The sequence below is a fragment of the Condylura cristata genome, unplaced genomic scaffold (assembly GCF_000260355.1).
Source record: "Condylura cristata isolate star-nosed mole 26May11 unplaced genomic scaffold, ConCri1.0 scaffold00002, whole genome shotgun sequence".
In the NCBI taxonomy this organism is placed as follows: Eukaryota; Metazoa; Chordata; class Mammalia; order Eulipotyphla; family Talpidae; genus Condylura; species Condylura cristata.
In genome coordinates this window covers 67,371,969-67,389,264 of record NW_004567103.1, presented here as the reverse complement: position 1 = coordinate 67,389,264, position 17,296 = coordinate 67,371,969, and the positions used below count along the sequence as shown (strand labels likewise).

Here is a 17,296-nt window from a genome sequence, read left to right as displayed (position 1 = left end):
TTTATCATCATTTCTCTATATACCTGTTGGCATAAATACTAGTCATCAAAAACACAAGGACAACCGATGGATTTTCTTAAAATATCATATAGGTTTAGGGTTAAGTGTTATTATCTTATTTATATATATATATATATATATATATATATATATATATATACTTGCCTTTAAGAATAATATTTTGATAAAAGATACTTGTTAATTACTTAGAGTAATTCACTACAAGGTCTAGGGTAAAATGTCTGCCCTTGTTTTCTTTGTGTCTATTCCTGTTTGCTGCTGATATTTGGGAGAATATTCAAATTGATTATCAGATGGCTGACTTATTGAAGAAAATATTGTGTATATATATTTCTACAGTATACATGCTGATTCATCTTTCTTTTTTGATCTCATATATAATCTATATAAGTCTCAAGACTAAAATAACCATGAGTAGTATTCACCTTCTTCCCTAGAGAAAATTTTAAGTTTAATTCTGGTTGCCATGCCACTTGACTTCTAAAAAGGTTCGCTGGAGTTCCACTTGTACAATTGTGCCATCCCTTTTATTTTCATTTTGCATGGTTTTGTGTTTTAATAATGAGCAACTGCCATTATCATAAATCAGTAGATAAAAAAAGATGAAAACAAAATATACCACTTCAAAAAATAGTATGTAGCTGTATTAAATGATTTTTGGACAGACATTATAATACATATAAATTATTGAGCTGCAATTCAGAGTGAATATAAAACAAAAATAGTGTTGTTGTTGTTTTTTTTTCTTTTCATATTCCCAGTGGGGTGGATATTTTAAGACCATGAAAAACTTGAACTGATGGAAAGTAGGGACATAAAGAATAAAATTTCATTCTGTAAATAAGATATTTAGAGGCATAGTAGAGGCCCTTCTTAATAGGGATCTTTATTCTTGTTTCTTTTTTTATAAGATTTATTTATTTATGCATAGAAGAATTTGGATATAGATCAGAAGTGCAGGGGTGAGAGGATTCACCAGAGTGGGGAGCAGACCAGATGAATCTACTGAAATAAACTGCTGAAGGGAGTAGCGGGTGAGACAGGAGATGTCTGCTTAATAGCACTGAGATGTTAACTTCTGTGCTACTAGGGAGGCCTTCAACTTGATATTTACTTTTTTTTTCTTTTTCATATCATTTGGTAAATTTGAGAAATTAAGTCCTTCAAAACTGTCAAGAAATCTCACTGACTTTCATCTTCCTTCTCACATCTGACCTTCCTTCTAGTCAACAGTTCCCTAAACATGAATTTCTTTGGGAAATCTCAAGATAAGAGCTAAATAGTCACCCTGTATTGTAATTAGCCATTTATTTATACCATATATGTATCATTGGACAATACACATACATACACACACCTATAGCTTTTTCTTTGTTTACTTTCCTCAAAATTTCCCATCATGTTTTGTCTTTCTTTGCCCATTTATATTTAAGAAGTACTGCCAATATATAGCACTGTTCTTTGGTTGTTACCTACTTACTGCTTTTGTGTAAAAACCTGAATGTAATTTAAACCCTTAAAATCTGGCTGAGGGATTACAATCGAGATGGAAAAATAAATGAGCAAAATGATGTAAAAATAAACTTTTGTAATAATTAAAAAAAAGCAGTTGGTATATTTTAAAATGGCAGACTTTGAACAAATTATCCCCACTTTTCCACAGATTCTGCTACATTTGAACTTAAACTTCATTGTTTTTAAGTTTTAATTTTGCAATCACTATTTTGAGTCATTTATTTTCAGGTGACTTCTGATTCTGCATATTTAAAAAAAAAATCTGGTTGAGAGGTGCAGCTGCCATGAGTATTCATAGGCAGTCACAGTCCATGAGAGTGCTAGCCTTTAAGGACAGATGGACACCTGTGGTTTATTAACCATGATCCTAACGCCATAGCCAAGGGCATGCACTTGAGTCAGAACCAACACTGAACAAGGAACGTGCAGCAGCTGTTGTGTATTAATGGCCACAGTTAGCTGGCAGGAACTACCTACTCTGTACCCACCCCAGGCCATGAGGGTGCAGCAGCCCTGGACTGAAAGTGGCTGCATTTAACTGACTCTGTGCAGAGCCTATTTATCTTCCTTAACTATTTTGATTTTATCAATTGTATGAGCATGCCAATGCCTATGAGAAGTCACAAGTAGGTAATTAACATTTCCACACCTAACCTGCTACTTATTGATAACCTTCATAATTTAAAGGAATTTTTTTTTGATGAAGGAGTTACAAGTCAATAATATCAACCCAAAATCAAATACTGACATAATGAATCAATAAAGTTATCAGAATTTTAATGCCACTAGGATACAAACCTGTGCTGTATCATGCCATATTTCATTGTTATCACTTTTCCTGGAAATCTCAGCAGAAACTTTCTGCATAGAATTATTTCACTGGTCAGAAAAATATTTAATGCTGTGTCACTGAAGATGGCAAGATCAAAAGCTTTGGATTTTCCTTGTTTTATAAAGAGGGAATTTGCACATATTTTAACTACCTTAATTTGTCCAAGAAACTTCATTTTAAAGCTATATAATGTAGATAATAAAACTGCAAAAGATAAAGAGCCTCAAAAAGTATTAATTTTTTGACATCATTTTGGAGAATATTTATAATTATATAGTTGTATTATGTGTTTATTTGGTTGTTTAATAAACACTTATTTTAGTTTATATTGTGTAAAAGTAGAAGATGGCAAGATTAAGAAACTACTACATGAAGCAATATGCTAATAGGTAGGAAGATGAGAACAGGGGAGATTTGGGCAAAGGAATCTAATCTTTCCACTGAAGTTCTTTTGTGGTCAAAATCTGAGCTACCAGCCAATAAGGAGGGAAATAATAGCCAAGAGAAAGGGGATTGCTAAAAAAAAAAATAAAAGGAAGGAGACATGAGGCATCTGAAACAGGAAAGCTAGCTAGAAAGGATCAGATCATAAATGGCTTTATGTAACGTGAATTACATTCTGAAGTTAATGGAGAATCTGATTATCAAATGTGAGATTTAAAAAGTTAATTTAAGGAAGGCAGACTGGAAGTATTCTGAATGTTTCAAGACGACTTCAATCGTCTTCAGATTGACTATAAAGCAAACTGATCCAGTGGCTGAACACTGTTATGCTGCTATGTGGTTGTATCAATATAAGTGAGAGCTCCTGTGGGTAATTTTAATATAACTCTTGCAAAATGTTTGATTTCTATTTTTCAAAATGCATAAAGTAGACATTCAATTGTGGAGTGAATATTTTCACTTACTCATAACACTTCACCTATTCTTAGCAGTAAAATAATCAGCATATTAACTTGATGGCTTTAGAGAAGTTTTGAAGAACTATTAGTTTTTTCTTTATTTTTAAGATGCTGCCATCTAGTGAAATTCTTGTGAAATTGCGTTGTAGTGGTCGCATTCATTTGTATCAGCAGGTCCTTTCCTCACAACAGTTAGATTTAAATAATTTATGTTTTGCCATCCATGGGAAAAGAATTATACATGCATTAAAGCATTTTGTAGAATCTGATAATATTTTAAATGTAGTGCTATAGACGTGACCACAGGGTTTTTAATAACAAGATATAGCAGGTAAAATATCATGGTTTTTTCATTGTATTACTCTTTATACATAATTTATAATAAGAGAAGTGCTATCTATTCTATTCCTTGAGTTTTCTATAAACAATTGAGTTGTAAATATTTCTTCATAAAGAAAAAATCATTGCTTTAATTGGAAATGATGACACACAAAAAAAGAAATCGCAAATTCAGAACTTTTGTTTTTCCCAAATAGAAATTAAATATTAAATCAGTATTTTAAAATACAGCATAGGTATGAGTGTCAACTAAAAACAGACATTAGTTTCCAAACCCAGGTTTTGATAACCTCTAAATCTTGGTAAAGAAATTGTTTCTTTCTTATCACTCCCCACATTTATGTTAGTATGGAACATCTGTCATGTCCTTATGTCATGTGAGAAACGTCATGTGAGAAACATAGCAACAAACCTCACTTTCCCCACCCTCTCAAAAATTATACAGTACAAACAAAAAAACCTTTTCTTTTTTTGATTACCTTATGAGTAAGGTTTCTAATTAACTGATCCCAACATTTTTATTTTTCTTTATGAAAGCTAAAACTATGGGACAATGTCTACCAAGTCTTTTTCTAACAAATGAGAGAGGAAACTTTTTAGACTTTGTCCTTTATAATGTTTGTCTTGCAGTTATTCAATTCTGCTGGCAAAATCAGCATAGATAATATTTAAATAAACGAAACAGATTCTGTTAAAATATAACTTTCTAAAAACATGTCATAATTTGTCTCCTTCTAGTCTAGGAAAAATACCTGTCAGAGCAAGTTATTGTGTTTTATTCTCAAAAGATATAATAACACTCTTAGATTGCTCCCTTTGCAATCATTTACTTCAAAAACTTAGTTCATAGATGAGTTTTTCAAAGTTACAGACAATCTAATGTTTTTAAAATATAATTAATATATGAACATTATTAAGCTGACAGTAGACTTCAGGGTTTAAATATCTCTACAAAGTTAACTATCACCACCATTTAATTCTCAGGCATTTATTTATTTTCAATCCATGTTCATGTATGACTTAATGGAGAAAGCTCACTATATTTTCTAGGTAAAACTTTTAACAATTTAATTTAGGAAAAGCTAAATAATGTTAATCATAAACCATTAAATTAAAAAGTTAATACTGGGGCCTCTCTGGTGGCACAATGGGTTAAAATGCAGTACTGCAAGCTAGCTGCAGCCACTTCAGTGTGAGTGCAATCCCAGCCCCAAAGGTGACCCACATGGCACAGCAGACCTCTGCCGTCTCACCCACTGTCCCCTCAGCAGTGTGCTTTGTCGATCTGCCTATTCTGCTCCCCACACTGTCTCTGGTGAATCCTCTCACCGCCCCTACACCTCTGGACTATATCCCAGATCTGTATGAATAAATAATCTTAAAAAAGCTAATACTTGAGTACAATTTGGAGGTATTCCCTATTTCAGGTCATCTTTGGGGTGTACATATTGGAAACACAAGCTTAGTAACTACTCTAATAAAACAGAATGCTACACAGTGATTCACAAAAACAACTTGAAACTAGATAATAAATAACACAGAGTTGAATCAAATGATTACAAATCTGTTGTCTCAATCAATGTACAGATTGAACATAGTATGGAGTCAAAATTAATTTGGAAAATATCTCCCAAACAATATCATTTTTATAGTTGGCTCAACTTATCAGTTGATCCAAGCAGGATATCATCATCAATGTCCTGCTAATCGTAGCTGAGATTACTAAAGCATCTGTGGTCAGCTAAAGGGAGGTGGGGCGAGGAGCCGAAGCAGACCCATCTCTGATCATTTCTTTCACTTCCTCTTTTTCTGGACCAATAAATCAGTGCAAGCAGAGCCTCACTGAGATATCAGAAAGTAGAAGAGAGCAAGCTAATCATTCAAGTGATTGACCAATGTGTAAAGTAGCCATTGGTCAAATAAGTCACCTGATAGATCCTACAGATACATATCATACCCACAATAGCAGATGCTAAACCATTACATGGTAAAGGATAGGGGTATTGGACAAGGCAAAGGAGAATCATTAGTTCAACTTACCACTGTGTATATGGACACTGATGGAGAATTAAACCAATCAAATTCAGTCAATTTGATGAAATTACATATGGGCATTATGTACGATTAAGTGATCAACTGAAAACTTCCATTAACTCTTTCAGATTGAGTGGATATGTCAATGCAACAGTTCTCAAACTTTTTAGTAATAGAAACCATTTACAATCTAAAAAATATTGATAACCTCAAAGAGATTTTTGCTATTATATTTATGTTCATTGTGTTTACTGTTAAGATGATATTTAAAAATACATTTTAGAATAATAGCAAACCATTAAGTAATAAAATACTTAATATTGCTAGGCTCACAAATTATTTTCTGAAACAAAAAAAGAATATTTCATATATAAGAAAAATTTCTTTACAGTTTGTCTCAGAGAACATATTTTTTACACATGCTTCTTCATTCAATCTCTTGAGTATTTTGCCTTGGCGAAACATATTTTAAAAAATCAATCCTATGCAGATAGGTAGTCAGAATTGGTTTGACTGTCTTTAGAGTGGACTCTGATACGGTAACAGAATTTGAGAAGTGAGAAATTTTTGAGAATTGTGGTATGGGATTGAAACAAAGTCTTTGAACTTTCTGTAGGTGGTTGCATTGAAATCCACTGGATGATCTTGCAATTTTAATAGGTATTTATTAATGCATGATATATAAAGCTAACATTAATCATTTGAAAAGTATTGGTCCACTGAGTCAACTATGCTTCACAATTATTTACATTTCATTATATATTATACAAAAGGTTTTATATGACTATTAAATTAACAAGATATATCTTTAAATTTTGGAAGTGGTCAACTCATACTAGATACAGTTTTCTAAAATTATAATTTCTTTCAGAAGCTACTTTTTATTGGCAAGAAATACTGTAGTCTTTTCCTTGAAGATTCATTTAATTTCTTTTTTTTAAAAAAGCCTGTCAAATACTCAGTTACAAATTATTATTGCTTATGCTTTTTCATGGCACAATGGCCTCCATAAATTGAAAGTGGCTACTTCAGCTTGCAACTCAAAAAATTGCACAAATTCATTCCTTTGAAACACCATGTTACCTCATGCAGTATGTGAGCAGATATTTTGTGCACATTTCCCATATCAAACCTTACTAGGATACCTTAATGCCTAAAGTAAGACATTGAATTTTAACACAAATTTATTACTTTTGCAATTTTGTCAAGGAACATTTTAAGTGACATCAATACTTTTTTTTCCTCCTGTGCCTGAATGACTTTGACATGCAGGTACTATTACTGGTGCTGCTGCATTGATTTGTACTAGGTGCTAGGCTCTTTACTTGTCACTGCTTTTGCATTATTGGTACAAATGTTAGCACAATGAAGAAGACAAAAAATATCTTAGTGTCATGAAATTGTTTGGACTTTAAATTATTTGATTTGGGAATGCCCAGAGCTTCACGGTTTACTCTTTTAGAACCATTGCACCAAAGGGTATTGATTTTTATCAAAGATTTTCTAAAAGATATTTCTACTTACTTTTGTAATTGCTAAGCAAACTGACAATTATTATATTCTTCCTCAGGGTTGTTTTGTTGGCTTTGATCTAGCACATGCAGTTGGAAATGTTGAACTCCACTTACACAACTGGGGAGTTGATTTTGCATGCTGGTGTTCCTACAAGGTACAAACTAGTTTTTATATACACATAACCTTTGATTTCACATGCCATTAATCTAATTAAAAGACAAGACTGGTGGTGAATTTTAACATTTGAATTACTTCTCCATTTCCTCCATTACTGTGTTTTCTAATCTATACCAACAGTAAAATCATATGAGAGAATAGTCTGATAAATGATTAAATTCTGCTCTTTCTAGTCATAAAACTTTATACATTCATCCCTAGGCTGCTGTGAAAAGTCAGGAGGTATTAGAAAAAAAGTCTCAAATTTAGATATTAATTGAAATTGGTTAGGTTCTTAGCTTTTTGTTACTATATTATGGAATTTCTATACATGTTAATTCTTATATAATCAACTTTGCATTGATACTTGAAGGTAATCAACAGGGAGCATGGAAACAAAATTTTTAATTTAAATTAATATGGATGTTTTAAAATATACCTTTATTATTTCTAGTTTTGGTAATACATATTTGAATGAGTTTTGAAATCAGACTTCAGTAGAACTGTTACATACTAGTTGTGGTAAAATTTGATCAAAAATGAAAATAGCCAATTTATTCTTTATTAATTATGTTTTCACTTGTTTTTCTTTGAACAGGATAGCCCAAGATTCTGTTTTATTGTAAAAATTTTAAAACTGTATAAAAGTTGACTTTATTAGAAAATCAAGTGATTTTATTGTTTGTTTTTGTCACATGTTCAGAGATACCCATATAAATTAATTTATTTTTAATCTAGTATTTAAATTCAGGAGCAGGAGGTCTTGCTGGTGCCTTTGTCCATGAAAAGCATGTCCATACGATTAAGCCTGCGTGAGTACAAACTTCATATTCTTCTTTAGTGATGGATAAGTTAATTTGCATTAATATATGCTAAATTTACATGAGTTCTTTAAGATAATATCCAATAAGAAACTGAATTGATTATAATTATTGTACTGCTCTATTAATAATGATGTGCTTTATCAGAAATAAATGCTTTTTAAAGAGTTCAATTGGCTGAACAAGAAATTTAATCACAAACACGAATGCTTCAATGCTAAAAATGACTCACTGTAATCATGTAGAGCAGATGGTTTAATGCAAAGAGACTACTTTTTTTTTTTTGAAAATTAGACTTTAGAAAATTTCAGATTCCTCACATTGATGAATAAATCACAGGCAACCAGAGCGGTGCCTAATGGAGCCTTAAATGTGGTATGTTATTATTAAAATTACATCTACCTTTAAAGCTAGAAACATTATATGATGGTCTTGTAAGGAATATCTTCTGTCCTAAAAGATTTTATAATCCATGAAAACTGAAGCAGCTGAACACTGAACAACAGACTGACTACATAAAAAGCAATACTTTTCTCTTTTATATAACTCTTTTCATTTTCCCCAGCAAGTATAAATGCAAATGTGATACACCAACAAATTACACATTTTTATTTGACTGGGGAACTAGAGTGTTTCTTTTATTTTTATCTGGTGTGGAGATAATGAAATAATATTTTTGAAAAAAAATACCTTTTCATTCTTGTATGAGAATATGTGTGAGGAGGAGACTGTCTAGACTTCTAATAGGTAATATAATAATATTTGATTGGTTTTCTGAGTCCTAGCAACTGGGTGAGTAGTATAATCTTTATAAGAATTGAAGATGAGATAAGTAATAAACCTTGAAGCTAGACATTTGGGATGATCTTCTGTAGTGCGTTTAATCGCATCTAAAAATTTTTCAAGATTCTAAAATTTTAAAATAGAACATTTTCTTTAGACAGGTACTTTATTAGTCAGATATCCGTCTCAAATATAATGTCAGGACATTAGATATCTTATGTATCTACCCAAATACTCTGAATAAATATCAAAAGCATATAAGAATACCATGCATAACTTAAAAGGTCTCTTCATTTGTAGCAGACACCAGTGACAACATTTTACTCAGCATAATTGTTTTTTGTATATCACTTGCTTTTGTGTGAGGACTCCCCACCATGGCTATATTCCACTTATTTAAATTGTAATATAGGGGTTAAGTCACAGCACTATGAAGCTATCTGAAGCCGCAGACTGGGAGCTGATCCACATGGCACAACAGACATTTCCTGTCTCACCGGCTGCTCCCCTCAGCAGTGTATTTCAGTACCTCTGCCTGTTCTGTTCCACACTCTGTCTCTGGTGAATCCCCTCATGCCCTCTCCCCCCTGCACCTTTGGTCTGTATCCAAGTTCTTATATACATAAAAAAATGAATCTTTAAAAAATAAATTCTAATAGAGGATTGACTGTATCTTACCAACCCAAAGAGCTAGCCAATGGGTGCTGGGTGTGTGTAGGTAGTAATAAGCAATCTACACAAACCAGAGAATTGAAAGTGTTAGGATGCTGTGATCTTGCACACATAGGTCTACCGTGTTTTGTTATTTCTCTTACCATTATTTGTCCTACATGGGTGATGAGCAGGAGAAAGCAAAGGGGTTGAGGTGTGCTCACAGGTGCCTCATCATGAAGACTCCAAACATAATGTTGACGCTATGCCAGGAGGAAGATTTACTTTGCCAAACAGATTCACATTCTAGTTTTGATTATTTAATTCTGGCCCATACCTGAAGACTATTCCTTGACCTTTCAGTCATCTCACAGGTTATTATTGTGAAAATAAAACACTATGCATTGTCATATGATCAGCATAAATATATGGAACACTTTCTAGGGTCATCAGGAATATGCTTGTTAACTTGTAGACTTTTTGCATAGTAAAGATCATTTCTTTCAAGTAGAAAACAGTCCCAAAGTTTAGGGTTTTGCGATCATAGGTACATTAATTTTGTATCTGTCACCAAGTTTCTTTCAGCAGACCTTTAAGAGACTGACTGTCTCCATTTCTTGAGTTCCCACTTGTATAAACCTTACCATCTAAGTGGTTCCTTCACTAAACAATGAGCTGAATGAGATCTTTTATTCCTGTTCATTTCATATTTGTTTTAAATATATGCATATATTTAAAGATTTATTTATGCCTACAAGAATTGGGCCATAGGCCAGAGGTGCAGAGGGCTAAAGAATTCATCAGAGACAGAACAGGCAGATTGACTGAAATACACTATGGAGGGAGCTGCAGGTTGGACAGGAGAGACCTGCTGTGCCATGTGGGTCACTTCCCTGGCCAGGAATCAATCTCATGCTGTAGTGGCTGCAGATAGCTTCATAGTGCCGTGCTTTAACCCTTTTTTGCCACCAGGAGAGCCCATTTCATATTTGTATGAGTATTATGCTTTCAGGTTTTTGGTTTATCTTTTGTTTTTGTACTTTAATGAATACTGTTGCACTTTAACTTTCTGGCTTTGGAAATTGACAAGACTCAATTCAGGCTTGACTTCATGAAGATTTTCTTTCAGACAAACCTGGTTGTTGTTGTTTGGTTGCTCTTTAAACTTCTTTTTACATATAGTCATAATGCTTGATCCAAGGTGCCCGCTTTTACCTTGTACTGGAATGTAGCTGCTATTGACATAATCTTTGCTGTCGGCTTTATTACTTAAAAAAGAGTGACATCTAGTGGCTAAATGTGTTATCTTAAATATGCAATAACCAAATATTTCCTTTCCAAGCCCTTTCCTTTAACACTTTAAAATAGTTATTTTAAAGGTACATATATGTCTGTGTGTGTGTGTGTGTATTTTCTTCAATATAATTTTAACTTATAGAGCAATTATTATATCAGATCCTTTTGAACAAGAACAAGGTGAAGGTGGCAGTAAAGGTAGGGACATCCAAGTGGTTGATTAAACAGCATAGTAACCTTCATCTAGACTAGGAAAGATGGGCACTAGGGGGATCATCTGAGGTAGACAGTGAATTCCATTATCCAGTTTTAGAATATTGTATATTCTAAAGGTTTAATGTTAGGCTTATAATTTTGAGGTAACTTTTATTTGTTATTCATGAGCAACTGGCAAAATGTATCTGTTTTTGAGGAATGCACTTCCCTGTTTTGTTTAAATAGGCATTTTGGCCATTGTTCAAAATGGAAGACTTTTCTAAGAGCCTTTTGCTAATGAAGAGAGTGCGCAGAAGCCATAGTCAATCCACTGCATTAAGCAGTGTAACTCAAGCTGTTATTCTCAACTAGAATTTGACCTTTACTGGGTTTATTATCACATTTTCTTATTTCCATTGTCATATTCAAAACCTTGTCAGTAGCTAAGAATTATACCAAATTTAGGATGAGTTATGAATGCCATTTTATGTTTTTTCTCTCAGGGCTGACTTCCATTCAGTCTACAGAGTTAATAATTAGTTTTTAGAGATATAAAGGAAAATAATTTTAATTGCAAGAATTTTAAATCAAATGTTATCACTAAAAATGTACTTAAATACCTTGAATGTTCCTTTTCTAATTTCATAAATAGTTATTTTCTTGGCAGGATTTTGAACATAATTTTAGGTTATTCACAGATACCTAAAGCCTTTGTTGTGATACCTCAACAAGATTCTGCTGTTAGAGCCTAGATATTTCGGTTCAAACCACTACCCTTGATTTTTAGAGACATTCTCACATAGGGATGACTCACGAGCTTTCAAAGTTCCTCCTATCACTTATTTTTTAAGAAATCTGTCCATTAAGATAAATCCTTGAAAACTGTTATTTCTTATTTCCACTCTGGCATAGCAAATACTTCCATATAGTAGATCTTTTGAAATGCTAGTTTTGTTACCAGCCAGCAGTAGTCAATTCTTGAATGCTTCATACAAGATTGAAATGAGGTCTCATTTGATTTTGAACCTCAAATTTATTGAAACAATAGAGTTGTTGATTTTGAACCTCAGTTGATTTTGAACCTCAAATTTATTGAAACAATAAAGTAACAGAAAACTCCAGGGAGACCTCAAGGGTTAGCAGCTCCCCTTGAAGACAACATTTTGCCCCTTATATAGGCCTCAAGGAGTAAAACAAGAAGTGACATTATTCTACATGAGGGGCAAGAGAAGAGCTATTGAAGCAGCTTGGAATGACCTCAGCAGGAATACATGCTTCTTCAAGTATTGTATGTTCAGAAGATGCAAGGTGAATCCTGTGCTGCTCAGAGAGAGATTTTAGTATTATATTGAACAAAGATCAAAGTAAGTTCAGGGTTATTTTAAGATGCCTGGGCCATCAACTGGGTCCAATTGTCTGTGAGCCAGACTACTTTACAGTCACTCGACTGTGGATGTTAACACATCACCAAGAGGCACTTAGGGGCACTGAAATTTGCACACTCTACCTGACCATCCATGTGCTAAAAGTCAGAGCAGAGGTATGGTATGAAAGAACTTTCATAGAATTGATGAGCATAGAAAGAGAAGAGGAAAGAAGATGAAGAAGTAAGAAAGGATATTCTGAATAAAATACCCTGAATTATCCATCACCTTATGGGCAAATGCCCAATCAATGTTGGCCTGAAGTGGGGCCACTTAATCCTCTAAGGTTGTCCACAGTGTAAAGGCACCTTTTGGTGGAAACCACAGGATAGGGGTGAAAAGGGCCCGGCAAGTTGGGACAAAAGGAGAAAAATCAGAGTATAAGTCAAGATAACAGTGCCCTTGTCAGCTTCCCATGTCTCTCACACACTTGTCTCTCAATGTCTCTACATGGTTCTTTTCCTTTCTTTCTTCAGTTGTTTTGGGGTTTCCTTTCTTTCTTCAATTGTTTTGGGGTGCAAGTTGGGTTGCCTCCCCTTTATCTCCTTGAGTCCACCTGCCTTGAATGTTACCCAGCTTCACCTGACTGCCCAACTCTACCCTTACTCAAGTGGAGAAAGGGCAAATGGTATCTCCCTTTTTGGAGATGCGTCTGAACACTGAGACAACCAGCTAAAACAAAGTTACTAAGGATAAAGAGTTAAATAATGACTTGTAATAAAGCTTTATGAAATGATGTATAGGCATTATTGCTAGTGATCTTGTTTCCAAGACTACATACAAAGGGGAAGACTCAAGCACATCTAGAAAGTCCCTCAGTTTTTCGATACATATCTTATAGATATTTATAGCTGTGTGTATGTATGGGTGTGCACATAGAGACAGGTGTAGGTACATGTATATATTCGTGTGTGTGTGTAGTTTTCTGAATGGCCAAGAATATGGTCTTCTAATTTTGATAAATATGTTAGAATTTCAAATTAGCCAACACATTTCCATAATCAGATAAGGGGTGTTTGATTGAAAGCTTTAAACAGAGATGACATTTTTAAGGTTTTATTAAAGGGTGAGTCATCTCCCTTATTGTAGCAAGTATTTACAGGTGGAAAAGAACTGGAGACTGGCTGACTTCAGAGCATAGTTGAGGATATTTTAGAACACAGGAGAAGGGATGGAGGACTGAGGGGTAATCAGATTTAAAAAGGCTATTTGTGTAAAGAATGGAATTAGAATTTTAGTGTCGAGCTTAATACAGTATATACAGATGTTGTTTTGTAAAAATGTACACATGAAGCCTATATAATGTTATAGGCAATATTACTTCAATGCAAATTTAAAAAGAAAACTTTAAAATGTTATGCTGATGTCATGCTTATTTTAATTGATCCCAATTAATGGGATCTGGATAGATCATTTTTTTATATGTTTTGAGGAACAAAGACAATATATTCAACTCTAAACTTCTGTAGGTATATTTGACTCTATTTGACTCTAAAGTTCTGTCGGCAATGGAGAATGTCATGCCTTATGTATAATTTAAATGTTTTAATTTCTTAGTGATCCTTTCTTAACTAATTTTCATATCCTTATCTAACACCTGTGTAAGTTTTTCTTGTTAATAACTGGGATAATGTGGAAGGATAGGTAGTGGAAAGGTGTGTGAAATCGCAGAACTCCAAATACTTTTGAACAGAGTGGTTCAATATCAATAAACATCACAATCACTGTTTTTAGAGTATTCTTGATGGAAATGTGACCTAACCCTTCTAGAGCATCTGCCATAGCTATTTAGCCTGGTTCTGGGGTTAAGTGTTTGTTTGTTTTTATTTTCGTACATAGTTGTTCATTTTTATGCAATACTTGACTTCTCTCCTCAGGTGTAGTCCCCTTAATATCACCCTCACCACAGCACCCATGAACCATCTCCATTATCCCTGTGCTCTTTCCTCCCCTATTTGGGCTCCTCTCTCTCCCTTGCTGTGCGCCTCAGTGGTTTACCCACAAGTTTTGTCATTTTTATTAACCCTTTCTTCAGTTTCCTTATATCCCACTTATATGTAAACTATTTAATCCTTTTCTTTTTACTCCTGACTTACTTTGTTTAGCATAACCCCTTCCAGCTCTGTCTGTGTTGCTGCAAATAGCATAAGTTTATCTTTTCACTCACTGAGTAGTATTCCATCATGCATAATATTAACATGGGTGATTTCTGAGCCACAACTTCTTGACTTTTATACCATAATAGAATTTTTCTGGCCATTCTTTTTGCTTTAATGCTTACCTCTACCCCTCTAAGTTCCCAATGCATCATTTTCTCTTTCTTCTGTCCCAATGAATGTGAATCGCCTTCTGTGTATTCTACATGGTTTACTCTTTTACCTTTGCTTTGATTCTCTCAATGCCTCAACACGGTCCTCTTGCCCAGGAATATCTCATCCATAATCATGATTTCAACAATAGGCATATGCACAGCATACCAATTTGCATTTCCAGCTTTACAATTCATTTTATAGCCTTTATTTTCATCTAGTTGCAAATTACAAGAGTGTCTGATTATCAAAACAAAGGTTAGAATATGTGCCGCAAAGCAACGTTTCAGTAATTGCTAGGTGAAATATCAGATAAAATTCCACAGGAGCAGTTAAGATTGGAAACTTTAACTCAGTCCCCAAAGATACATGGTAATGTGGAAAGCAAAGATAGTCATAATAGGAAATGTCATTAGTGAACTACCCACTTATAAAATTTGTCCTTATCTGAACACTCTCAATTAGCATTAGCATCTACCTCTAAATTATGAAAATTCATGATCTCTTACTGATTATAGGATGTTATAATATCAGACATCACAATGAAAACATGACGACAGTAGATTATGAAGTAAAATTTTCCAAGAGATTTGGGATTCTGTGATGCAAGTGACTCCAAAGAACTGCTGAATCACATTATCATGGACAATGAGAATCTGTCAGAGTTAGAACAGGCGACAGATGAAGTGGAAGAAATTAGATATAGTACTTTAGAAATAAGTGACTTGAATAGGAAAGCAATGATGAGTGCTTCAAAAACATTTTGTGGAAGAGATTATCTCTATGATCATGCTGAAAAATATTAAATATACTACAGAAGAGATTATATATTGTTCCCATTGTGTTTGTCAAAATACACCAAAAAAATCAACACTTGATTATTAATCTTTCCTTAAATATTTATTCATGCATACAGGAAGTGGGGTATAGGCTAAAGGTGTGGAGGATGAAAGGGTTCACCAGAGATATAGTGGGTAGCAGACCAGGCTGATTGACAGAAATACACTGCAGAATAGAGCAGTGGGTGAGACAAGAGAAGTCTGCTGTGTCCTACGGGTCAACTCTCTGGTCCGGTATTAACCTCATACTGCAGTGGCTGCAGACAGTTTCATAGTGTTGCACTTTGACTTTGTTTTGCTACCAGGGAGGACCCAGATAATTACATTTTAATTAACTTAAAATGTTATTTTTCAAGAGCACCTCAATCAAATCTCATTTTTTATCTCCATTAGCTACCTTAAAAGTATGTTTAGTGATTTAAAATAAATTCACTTTAAATGGTCTTTCCCATATATTTAATTGGACATCAAATAGTAATGATTTACAATATATCTTTACCTTCCTATCATTGGGTTTTAATTTAGGTAAGCTTCATTTTTTTTTTTTTTTTGTCTTATTCCAATACAAACATCTCATCTAAGGTGCTCATTATTTTATTATTATAAAGAGAATGACATTGAGTCACTGTACAAATATAATCAGCAAATACTTTTGTGTAAAAATTTCAGAGATGGAAATAAAAAGAAAATACTGCTTATGACTTGGATCTTAATGGCACAACACCCATTTTCAATAAGTTAAATAAAAGATTTAAATGGAAGGTAATACAAGGTTAGATTATGTGCTACAAGGCAACTTTTTAATAACTGCTAGGTGAGATATCAGACAAAATTCCACAGGAACAATGGAAGGATTTGAGACTTTCACTTATAACTGTTTCAGAAAAACTTGAAAAGGCTGCTAATGAAACTAAAAGATATGAATATTATTCAAATGGAAAGTTAATTTAACTAAATAAATTTACTCTTTTACTTTGAAAGCCAAATAGTTTGCCCTGAACTATTGATTAATTTAATAGATTTAAGGAGATATAAAGGAATAGAAAGAATTAGTAAAATGACATTTCTTAAAGAGATGTATTAAATGATCTTTTCCTTTTTATATTCTATTTAGAAATTTTCTGGTATCTGAATTCTTGACTCACTCTTTAAAATACCGCTCATATCATAAAATTGCTTTCTATTCCTATTGTATGATATTTTAGAAATTATAACAAAGCCTCCTTCATAGTCTCACTTAATTCCAGAGCCATGCACATTTGTCGTAAACCCTGGTCCCCAAATCCTCACTGTATGGGATCAAAAAGAAGACAAATTTATTTAAAAAAAAATTTTCTACGGACTTATGACATGTAACCTAAACCCATGTACATTTGGAAACATTTTTTGATCTGTAATTCTAAAAGTATCCTTCACTTTTCTTGACTTGACAATTTTTTTTTATGTAAAATCATCCAGGTAATTTTATGTGTGTATTGAATTTGTGATGATAAAAATAACATTTATGTATTGAAGCATGATCACAGATAAAAATAAATTCAGTAAATAGTCTGGCTTTTTTCAGAACAGGAGCTGAAGTAATCTTGACTCTTAAAAGAAAGCTGAAGTAGTAATTATCCATACAAAAAGATACATTAAAGCCATTGTTGCTCACAAATCACTAC

General features: G+C 33.4%; 1 protein-coding gene across 1 annotated transcript in view; it reads left to right on the top strand.

Moving 5' to 3' along the window:
- The window catches only part of KYNU (kynureninase), a 102,122-nt gene that overhangs the window by 51,136 nt on the left and 33,690 nt on the right, over nucleotides 1–17,296 (top strand). The window contains exons 8-9 of the mRNA XM_004674682.1: nucleotides 7,214–7,312; nucleotides 8,053–8,126. Of these exons, the coding sequence (XP_004674739.1) occupies nucleotides 7,214–7,312; nucleotides 8,053–8,126 (173 nt within the window). The remainder of the gene's footprint in view (nucleotides 1–7,213; nucleotides 7,313–8,052; nucleotides 8,127–17,296) is intronic.